Source organism: Herpailurus yagouaroundi, unplaced genomic scaffold, assembly GCF_014898765.1.
Source record: "Herpailurus yagouaroundi ecotype Mexico unplaced genomic scaffold, PumYag 557, whole genome shotgun sequence".
Taxonomy (NCBI): domain Eukaryota; kingdom Metazoa; phylum Chordata; class Mammalia; order Carnivora; family Felidae; genus Herpailurus; species Herpailurus yagouaroundi.
The window spans coordinates 2141130-2152584 of NW_024412774.1; the positions used below are offsets into that span (position 1 = coordinate 2141130).

Genomic DNA, 11455 nt, shown 5'->3' on the forward strand with positions numbered 1-11455 from the left:
AAAAGGCAACCAACGGAATGGGAAAAGATATTTGCAAATGACATATCGGACAAAGGGCTAGTATCCAAAATCTATAAAGAGCTCACCAAACTCCACACCCAAAAAGCAAATAACCCAGTGAAGAAATGGGCAGAAAACATGAATAGACACTTCTCTAAAGAAGACATCCGGATGGCCAACAGGCACATGAAAAGATGTTCAGCGTCGCTCCTTATCAGGGAAATACAAATCAAAACCACACTCAGATATCACCTCACGCCAGTCAGAGTGGCCAAAATGAACAAATCAGGAGACTATAGATGCTGGAGAGGATGTGGAGAAACGGGAACCCTCTTGCACTGTTGGTGGGAATGCAAATTGGTGCAGCCGCTCTGGAAAGCAGTGTGGAGGTTCCTCAGAAAATTAAAAATAGACCTACCCTATGACCCAGCAATAGCACTGCTAGGAATTTATCCAAGGGACACAGGAGTACTGATGCATAGGGGCACTTGTACCCCAATGTTCATAGCAGCACTCTCAACAATAGCCAAATTATGGAAAGAGCCTAAATGTCCATCAACTGATGAATGGATAAAGAAATTGTGGTTTATATACACTATGGAATACTACGTGGCAATGAGAAAAAATGAAATATGGCCTTTTGTAGCAACGTGGATGGAACTGGAGAGTGTGATGCTAAGTGAAATAAGCCATACAGAGAAAGACAGATACCATATGGTTTCACTCGTATGTGGATCCTGAGAAACTTAACAGGAACCCATGGGGGAGGGGAAGGAAAAAAAAAAAAAAGAGGTTAGAGTGGGAGAGAGCCAAAGCATAAGAGACTGTTGAGAACTGAGAGCAAACTGAGGGTTGATGGGGGGTGGGAGGGAGGAGAGGGTGGGTGATGGGTATTGAGGAGGGCACCTTTTGGGATGAGCACTGGGTGTTGTATGGAAACCAATTTGACAATAAATTTCATATATAAATTAAGAAAATAAAAAATAAATAAAAATTAAAAAAAAGAATGTCATAAAAAAATAATAAAGTTTTGTAGCATAGGAAAAAAAAATAAAACATTTTCATGTTTTAAAGGAAAAAAAACAAAAAAACAATCAAATAGACATTCTAAAACTAAAAATGCAATAATGGAAGCTTAGATTCGAAGATGGATTAAGAGGAGATTGAAGAGTTGAAGAGGCACGCTGAATTAGTGCCCTCTGGGAAAACTGGGAACCAGGCCCTTCAAGGCCGCTGTGAATCAGGGAATTTTCAAAAGAAAAGAGGCATTATTAAATCCTAAAGAATAAGACTGCCTTCCTCGGAGGAGAAAGGAAGTAACTAACCTGGGATATGGCTTTCACTAGTTCAACAGTCATCTCTGCCTTCCCTTCCTGGCTTCTCTCTTGGAGAACGGCAGCGTCCCAGAGGACAGGGCTGGAGGGACAGAAAGGGGAGTGAGAAGGTGAGGCTTGCTCTGCACTCTCAGAATCATAAGCCTGAAAATTGTCTTCCTCTTCTTCCTCCCTGCTCTCCGTGATTCCTCCGCCCAAATAACCCGGAGATTCCAGGCACCCTGCGGCCACAGAGGACCGTAACTTACAAATGTCTCTCTTATGCTCAAGGCCCTAAATGTAATGTTTTTCCTAAAAGCTGCCTTCCTATTTTTTTGGCCTTATTTTTATAGGTAGAGGCACACCTTTCCCTTGTTGTATCTCTGCTTCATGCTTCGACATGGTCTACAGTCTGAAAATGTGACTCCTAAGTGCACCGGAGGCCCTCCACCCAAACCCCCACAGGCTTCGCCTGCCTCCCTCCATGGGACAATGGTCCCTTTAGCGTCCCATTCTGCCAGCCTCACTCTCACCTCCGCCTTCGGTCCCTTCGTGTGCCCTCCTTTTTGGCACCCAGAACTGAGGGGGTCTCCTTCTCCGGTCAGTCACCCCACCTATTGCTTTTTACTGGAATTCTTGAACGGGGAGCAGGGAATTCTGGTCTAGGAGTGTCACCTGAGCAACACACAATACCAAATCCCAACACACATCAAGAAGGTCGTGCTATCCACCTTCCCAGTAGTGTCCCCCTACACGTCAGTCACTCGGGGGCAGCTCTGAGCATACAGGGTGACGCGCCAACACGGACACGGGATCTCACCCACTTCCCGACCACAGAGGACAGAATCCCAAGAACCCACATCCCGAGGAAGGCACCTCAAATGCGGTCACATACACCACGGTCCCAGAGAGGCCCTGCAAGCCTTCAGGGGACAATGGACGCTTCACGTGGTCTCCCCCCTGCTCACTTTGGTCTCACACACAACCACACCACCAGGTTTCCTCTCACACACAAACATGATGGTCTCTCCCACTCGAGGCTCGCTCGCGCACGTGCGCACACACTCTCTCAGTGGACTCCTTCAAAGACTCCTGGGTTCCTGTCACATGCAGGTACTGTTCAAGAACAAAATTCAACTGGGTAAAGTGTAAATTTCTAATTGGCTCCATTCATCAACTCCAGAACAGGCTACATGGCGTCCTGCAAGTGGAGGGGAGCTCCGACCAGTTGTACAAAACCGGCGTTTCAATGGGAAGGAGGTGGGGCAGGACTTTATCAGAAAAAAAGGGAAAGCACTGTTTCAGGCGTAGGGGGAATGGCCGGGGGGGTCTCACACAGATGACCGCTTCTTCCTTTGTGGGAGGGTGAGGGCCCAGGCGACAGACTGCCTCATTGGTACCATCCAGAAAATTCTTGACTGGCCAGTTAAAACTCCATTTAGGGTAGGCCGAACCTGCAATTAGGTTGGGTATTAACTGCCCATCTGGGGACTCGGCCTAAGTGGTGCCAACCTGGGCCCGGGGCTTTCTTTTTAACACGACACAAACACACCCTGCTCTCTCCAGTTGTCACTGCGCCCCTCCCCCCGCATCTCACACACACTAAATACGGAATGCCCGCTCTCACACTCAGACACACACACACTCGTACCTCATAGGCCAAACACACATACTGCAGTCTCACACTCACCAACATGCTCTTGGCACCTCATGCTTTCTCTCACACACACACCTCCCACCATCTCGGGCAGCTCACACTCACTTTCCACCATCTCGGGCAGCTCACACTCTCTCTCACACACACACACACACACACACACACACACACACACACACACACCTCCCACCGTCTCTGGCAGCTCACACTCATCCCACTCAGTCTCTCCTCGAGGCTCGCACGAGAGCTCACTTTCCACACGCTCGCACCTCACTTGTCTCACACGCCCGCCAGCATACCCCTGTCGCGCCGGCCTCGCGGGTCCCGTTGGCCCCACGCGCGCGCACACCCCGCCCCCCGGCCTCTCTGCGTCCCGCACACGCCCCCACCCCGCAGCCTCGGCCTCCGCGCACCCGCCTCGCGGGCCTCTGGGAAATGTAGTCGGCACGGGGGATGCTCCGCAGCGGCGTCCGGACTTAGGCTCCGCCGTCGCGGTCAGGGCGGCCCGCCCCGCCTGCCTGGCCCCCGGCCTCCGACTCCTGACCCGCCGGAACAGCCCACCGGTCTCCGCCCGGAAACCACCGCTCTCAGCCGAGGCGCCTCAGTGGCAAACGACCGGGCTCCGAGCCCGCAGGCGGCGAAACTCCCGAGGCTGGCGGAGCGAGGGGGCGGAGCCCGAGCGGCGGGGGAGGGGCGGGGCTTGGCGGAGGGGCGTGTCCTTCTACTCGGGGAGGAAGCAGAGCGCAGAGCGTACACGCCTCCTCCCAGCGCCTCCGTGCTCGGAGGGCGTGGCCGGGGGGGGGGGTCTGGGCCGTGGCGGAGTTGGGCGGAAGAGTGCGCAGGCGCGCGGCACGCGCGTTTCCCCTCCCCTGGCTTGGAGACCGGAAGCGTCCCTAGTTACCTGGTCACACGTGCTGTGTTACCGCGTGGCAGCCGGCTCCCTGGCGCGTTCCGGGCAGCTTTGCTATGCGGCGCCTTGTCCGTGTGAGCGCGGGGTGGCTCCGGGCTTGGCCCGCGAGCCTGGCTCGTGGGGGCGTGGTTTTCTTCCTGTGCTAAGGGAAGAACAGCGTCCGGGAACTCCGGCTGCGTCCTATCACCAGTGTGACGACGACGACGACAAATTAGTAAATGTCTCTCCTGCCAGGCGTGTCAGTCAGTATTCTTACTGTTCGGAAGCAGTCTCTGCAGCCAGACTGCCCCTGACAGTGGAAGCGGCCCCTGCAGTCGGGGGAGACTAAGAAAACTATAGGAGAAGTCATGCAGGGGACACAGCAGGGAAAAAACAGGCAAAATTCCCTGGCCTCTTAATTAAGATCTGACTTTTAAGTGAATGAGCAAAATAAATGGTATATGTAAATGAATTAGTAAAATAAATAGTATATCGAATGGTGGGAAAGGCTATGGAGAAACAGCAGGGAAGGGGGATAGAGAGTGGAGGAAATTAGACTGTTTACTGTGGAGAAAAGAGGAGTGAAAAAGGAGGGAAGGTATCATCCATAATCCCACAACTCAGAACTACTGCGAACACAATTAACATTTGTAGCTTGTAGCTTAAAACATATTTTCCTTTCACACCCCGGTTGAGATCTCTATACGTAAATAAACAATTTAGAAAAATGGGACCGTAATGGTACATAATTCCGGTAACATTTTCCTCCATTATATGGTGAACACCTTTCTATATCACAAAGCATTCTTCTTTAGTCCATTTTTTTTTAGTTCAATTTTTAATAATTGCAACGTTAGAGGTGCCTGGGTGGCTCAGTCGGTTAGGCATCTGACTTTGGCTCAGGTCATGATCTTGTGGTTCGAAGGTTCGAACACTGGATCAGGCTGTGTGCTGACAGCTCAGAGCCTGGAGCCTGCTTTGGATTCTCTCTCTCTCTCTCTCTCTCTCTCTCTCTCTCTCTCAAAAATAAACATTAAATGGGGCGCCTGGGTGGCGCAGTCGGTTAAGCGTCCGACTTCAGCCAGGTCACGATCTCGCGCTCCGTGAGTTCGAGCCCCGCGTCGGGCTCTGGGCTGATGGCTCAGAGCCTGGAGCCTGTTTCCGATTCTGTGTCTCCCTCTCTCTCTGACCCTCCCCCGTTCATGCTCTGTCTCTCTCTGTCCCAAAAATAAATAAACGTTGAAAAAAATTTTTTTAAAAAAATTAACATTAAAAAATAAATAAAATAATTGCAATGTTAAAATTATTGATTGCCACAAATAATTTGAGAAAAGTGCTCAAAATCTTGAATACTAAGCAAATTCTTAGTATACTTCTAGCTCAAGTCTTGGCCAACTGACCCTCCTGTCGGTGTAGCATGGATGCTTGATGAGTAAGTGTCATTCATTTCCGGGGTCATAGATGCTCAGATTTGTGAGGGTATATGAACCACAGAGAATTGCATACTGTTATTTGTTACTGGAGAACTACAGAAAGCATTAGGATTAGAAAACAATATATTCTACTACCCAACATCTTGGTCTACCCTCCAGAGATTCTGGCATCCAACTATCTGGGCCAATTCTGCAGAAAAAAATATAAACTCTGCACAAAATAGGAAAAACAGTTACCTGAAAGCACCAGAGAGTTACCAAAGGAGGCAACAATTGAAAACATAATGACCACAATTTTCTCAATTTGATGAAAGCATAAAACTGCAGATTCAAAAAGTTGAGTGTGCTGGGGAATCCTGGGCAGAGAGGGGACTCAAAACTTTTACAGTTGGATTCAGAAGCCCTAGTATGTAGTAGCCCCATGGCAGGAGGCAGTGCTGGGTGCTGAAAATGGGGGGGGGGGGGGGGAAGTCTCCTCATTGAGTCCTCCATCCAGACTACCCTCTCCTTCCCTTACTGCTTGCCCTTTCTCAAGCTCCCATCAAAGAATAGCTAATCTCCTGGCAGCTTCTGCATTTCCGTAGGAAAAATAAAGTGCCCAAATTCAACTGATAGGATGTAAGCAATGTTTGCAAGGGGGATTAAAGCTAAAGTGATCTTGATCTAGTGTATAATGAGAAAACAGCAACATCTAGCCATCTAATGTCCTTTCGTCATGCTTTGTGATTACTATTGTACTTGTTAGTTTATATATTTACTCATTTATCTGTTTATTGTCTCTTTTCCTAGTGTGTGTGTTCTACGAAGATAGTTCTGTTTGTTTTACTTCTGTTTAGAACACTTCCTAGCATAAAGTGGTACTCAATAAATAAAATAGGATGAATTTTTTAAACTGATGTGTTCTAACACAGGAAACAAAAGATGTTGGCAAGGATGTGAGAAGGGAACCCTCTAACACTCACTGCTGGTGGGAATGCAAACTGGTGCAGCCACTCTGGAAAACAGTATGGAGGTTCCTCAAAAAGTAAAAAATACAATTACCCTACAGCCCAGTGAAGGATCCAAAAATACTGATTTGAAGAGGTGCATGCACTGTCGTGTATAGCAGCACTATCAACGATAGCCAAACTATGGAGAGAGCCCAAATGTCCATCGATTCACGAAGGGATAAAAAAGATGTGGTGTATATATACAATGGACTGTCACTCAACCATCTAAAAGAATGAAATCTTGCCATTTGCAAGAGCTAGAGTGTATTATGCTAAGCGAAATAAGTCAGTGATAGAAAGACAAATACCAGGGGCGCCTGGGTGGCTTAGTCAGTTGAGGGTCCAACTTCAGCTCAGGTCATGATCTTGCAGTTCGTGAGTTCGAGCCCCGCATCGGGCTCTGTGCTGACAGCTTGGAGCCTGGAGCCTGCTTCCGATTCTGTGTCTCCCTCTCTCTCTACCCCTTCCCCGCTCATGCTTTGTCTCTGTCTCTCAAAAATGAATAAAAATTAAAAAAAGAAAGAAAGACAAATACCATATGATTTCATTCATATGTGGAATTTAAGAAACAAAATCACGGGAAAATAAAAGGAGAGAAGGGTCAAACCATAAAACAGATTCTTAACTATAAGAGAACAAACAGGGTTGCTAGAGGGGAAGTGGGTGGGGGATGGGCTAAATAGGTAATGGGTATTACTTGAGATGAGCACTGGGTGTTACATTTAAGTGATGAATCACTAAATTCTACTCCCAAAACCAGTATTACACTATATGTTCACTAATTTAAATAAAAACTTAAAAAAATAATAAAATAAAAATTGATGTGTTCTATGTGTATTCTAAATGCCCACAAAGGACCAAAAGAGCGTGTCCGATGCGGAGATCACCCCATGTAGAGATGACTCCTGTCCCCTCGCGGGTGAGCTAAAGAAAACAAAATGAAATCCCTGGATGAAAGAAAAAAACGGACGCATTAGAGAAGAGAATGTGCTGAGAGACTGTTTCACAGTACAGCAGCGCCACCTGCCGGACAAGGCGCCAAATACAACAGCTCCATCTCCTGGGAGCTGAGCTTTCTCGCAAGGCGGCCTGGGGATTCCCCCCTTCCTGACGCCCCATCCCCATTCCAAGGCCACTTAGACTGAATGGTTAGCAAGCGAGGGACGCAACAGGCTTTGCCGGCCAGAGGCCAGAGGAAAATAGTCCATTCAGGAGTGGAGCCAACCTGGCCCTAGCGTTGTCTCAGTTTTACGTGAAGGAGTGGCAGACACCCTTTCAGGGAAGCTTTATCCTTCTCCCTAAAGATCCAGTAGCTCAGTGGGGATTTTGAATCGCAGAGGTTCCCCCCCAAGTGCCTGGGTGCAATTCATTGATGGTCCAGCTAGGGGAAAGCGTATGGTATCTGTCAATGGTGGCATCTACCCAAACCTCTGCAGTAGGGTCAGGTGACAGAACAGGCCCGGAGGAAAGCCATCAGCCTTGCCTGGGACAAAGCTCTAAGGACTAGACCTCACAAAACATTAAGAATCTGGAGGAAGGGTGACCTACTTACTACCCAGGCAGGATATAAAAGAAAGGGCAACTAGTTCTACTGGTAATTTTACAGAATTTAAAAATCACAGCAGTTGAGGGGTGCCTGGGTGGCTCAGCTGATTAAGCGGCTGACTTTGGCTCAGGTCATGATCTCGCGGTTTATGAGTTCAAGCCCCAGGTCCAGGCTCCTTGCTGACAGCTCAGAGCCTGAAGCCTGCTTCAGATTTTGTCTGTCTGTCTCTCTATCTCTGCACCTCCCCTACTCATGCTCTCTCTCAAAAATACACATTCAAAGAATGAATGAACAAATCAATGAATGAATGAACAAATAAATAAATAAAATAGTGAGAAGGGAAAGGGGTGGAGGTATTTACAGGAGGACAGATACCAAATTGAGGCCCTTGCAGGCCATGTCAGAGACTTGAATCCTCTCCTGTGGTTGACGGGGAGCCACCAAAGGCTTCTGAATGGGGCACAGACACGATGACTTCTGCATTGTCCTGGTGGCAGGATGGAGCTGGGGGAAGAGGCAGGTAAGTCAGCCGGACAGCCAGCTCATTTCCTGGCACCCTCTGCCCTTTGTGTCCAGGGAAGACTGGCATGATTTGTCTACATTCAGTTCCACCATACACCATCAAGTTCACAATCTAAAGCCAATCTCATGGTCAACATTTGCACGCAAGAAAATAAAAGGTGACGGTCCCCAGGCGAATGTTCAGAACTAGGCTACCTGGTGTAGAGTGCCCACTCATTGGTGACCTGGCTCTGCTCTTTCCCCTTCACAGCTGCATCTGCAGATCTTCCAAGGAAGGTTTGGCTGGCTGAGGTAGGCAAATGCAGAAGGTGTGATTTTTCTCCTCTTGTTTGGGGGCGGGGGGACTTAAGAGGTTTTTTTAATGGTTTTAAAAAATATTTATTTTTGAGAGAGAGAGAACACGACCAGGGGAGGGGCAGAGAGAGAGGAAGACAGAGAGTGCGAAGCAGGCTCCTCACTGTCAGGGCAGAGCCTGATGTGGGACTTGAGCCCACAAACCATTAGATCGTGACCTGAGCCAAAATCGGATGCTTAAGCGACAGCCACCCTGGCGCCCCACTTTTTTAAAATTGTGGTAAAATATACATGAAATTTACCACGTTCGCCATTTTTAGGTGTGCAACTCAGTAGCATTAAGCACATGCACAAGCAGCACAACCAAGTGAGGTGTCTCCAAGGAATGCAAGGTGGTTTGGATACCTGAAAATCAAGCAACATAATTCACATTAAACAACTCAAAAAATTTAAAAACCAGATGATCATTTCAATAGATGCAGAAAAGCTTTTTACAAAATGTAACATCCAACCCAAATAAAAACTGTGAGGAAACTAAGAAAGAAGGGAACTTAAACAACCTGATTTAAAAAAAGCAATTTTCAAAACAAGCTAATTTAATATATAATGATAAAAAAAACTGGATGCTTTCCCCCCCAAATCAGGAGCAAAGATGTCCTCTCTCACTTCTACTTACTACTGTAGTAGAGGCTTCATCCAGTACAGTAGGAAAAATAAATAAGACATCCAGATGGGAAAGAAAAGAGTAAAACTGCCTTTATTTGAAGAAGAGCAGATCACCATAGGTTGAACAAGCTAATGTACCAAAACAACACAAACCCAACGAGAACAACCAAGTTTAGTATGGTTGCGAGATACCAGATGGCTACACAAACATCCACTGTATTTCTATATACCAGCAATGGTCAGAAGCTGACATTTTAAGGCAAATAGAATAATAAATATGAAATATGTAGGGAATAATGTAGGGAATAATATGTATGGAATAATGCCAGATCTATTAACTGAAAACTACCAAACAGCATTTAGAGAAATGAAAAGTCTAGCAACTTCTGTCTTGCACTCTTGGGTGCTCTGATGTGCCCGTGAGAAGTCCAGCTATTCTGTCCAGACCACAAAGGGGGGGGGGGGGGAGTCAGGGGCAAGGGTTCTGGGGCTGCATGGCTGAGAGCGGCAGCAGCAGCGGACAATGGAAACAGAGCCTCCATAGTCATGGTCCCAGCCACTCCAGCTTTGCGTCAGACGTGTTAAAGAAGAAGCCATCCTGGATGTTCGGTCCTGGCAGGGATCACATAGATGGGAGATCAGACACCTATCCCCCAGATACAATGTGAATGCTTCACACACAGAATCAGGAGAAATGTATAAAAGAAACAAAAAATGGTCCTTGCTCTGGCTCCAATGATTTGGGGTGGACTTTTAAGAAGCAATAAATAATCGAGGCAACGTGATTCAGGAAACCACAGAAGGGTGCTATATCACCTCATCTACTTCCACTGTAAAAGTTTAGCAACCCCCCCCACCACCACACACACACAAAACACTTTCTTCTGCCGTGTCAACCCAATGAACATCAAGTGCCCCATGGTGGCAGAAATACACATTTTCACATTTTTCCAAATGTTAAATTATTTTTAAAATAACTTATTATTATTATTTTTTAAAAACTTGGTTTAGGGGGCGCCTGGGTGGTGCAGTCGGTTAAGCGTCCGACTTCAGCCAGGTCACGATCTCGCGGTCCGTGAGTTCGAGCCCCGCGTCAGGCTCTGGGCTGATGGCTCAGAGCCTGGAGCCTGTTTCCGGTTCTGTGTCTCCCTCTCTCTCTGCCCCTCCCCCGTTCATGCTCTGTCTCTCTCTGTCCCAAAAATAAATAAACGTTGAAAAAAATAAATAAATAAAAAATAAATAAAAAAAATAAAAACTTGGTTTAGGGACACCTGGATGTCTCAGTTGATTCAGCATCTGACTCCTGATCCTGGCTCAGGTCATGATCTCACAGTGTGTGAGTTCGAGCCCTGCATCAGGCTCTGTGCTGATAGTACGGAGCCTGCTTTGGATTCCCTCCATGTCTCTCTCTCTCTCTGGCACTATGTTTGGGCGCCATTTTTAGGATGCAGAACCATCAAGAAGTAACTTCTTGTTCTTTCATGTTGTATAATGTTTAACATTTTCCCATTTGAGGGGAGCTCTCCATTGTGTCTGAACTTGGTAGGATAAATGTCTTCCCTGTTAAAAGCAAAAGCCAAGAGATGATCTCTTGCCTATTCTCTGGCAGTTAAGACAGAAGCACCGTGATCTTGGTTTCAAGATACCGAACGTGAAGTGACACAGACCGAGGACCAGTAAAGTTTCACTTGTAAAGCACTATTGCTCATTACTGATGGCACCGTGTAGGCCTTGTGTGGGAGCAAGAGGCCAGAGCTGCCCAGATCACGGGGTAATGGCTTCACTTTCTGCTCTTGAACCAGATTTACTTTGGTTCCTCTCCATTTTCAGAAGGGGGTTCCTTACTATTCCATCAATTCAACAAGAACTTGAGACACTGTGAATAAACTGCTTCAGACACAGGATCAGTGTCATTGATGCCACTTGTTACCACGATCTTGACGGACTGTCAAATAACTAGAATGTTAACATTTCCAAGTCCAATTAGCTTTTGTTAATATTCCTCAACATGAATCCACTGATGTTGAGTAAACTATGACTTGCATCTAAAGGTCTTCCCACATTCATGGCAATCAAAGGGTTTTTCACCAGTATGAATCCTCTTATGCTGACAAAGATATGAAGAAGTATTAAAGGCCTTCCCACA

The 11455-nt window shown here is 47.1% G+C and overlaps 1 protein-coding gene across 4 annotated transcripts in view; it reads right to left on the minus strand.

Annotated features, from left to right (window-relative positions):
• The window catches only part of LOC121023453 (zinc finger protein 471-like), a 34231-nt gene extending 24049 nt beyond the window's left edge, over positions 1-10182 (minus strand). Inside the window, exons 1-2 of one of the 4 annotated variants that reach the window (XM_040465348.1) lie at positions 10170-10182; positions 1326-2381 (exon numbers count right to left, since the gene is read on the minus strand). In XM_040465348.1, coding sequence (XP_040321282.1) covers positions 1326-1358 — 33 coding nt within the window. In that variant the 5' untranslated portion in view covers positions 1359-2381; positions 10170-10182. Of the gene's footprint in view, positions 1-1325; positions 3302-3383; positions 3649-10169 lie in introns of those variants that run through there. The other 3 variants (XM_040465350.1, XM_040465349.1, XM_040465351.1) reach the window with 3 other exon arrangements.
• Positions 10183-11455: the final 1273 nt, after the last annotated feature.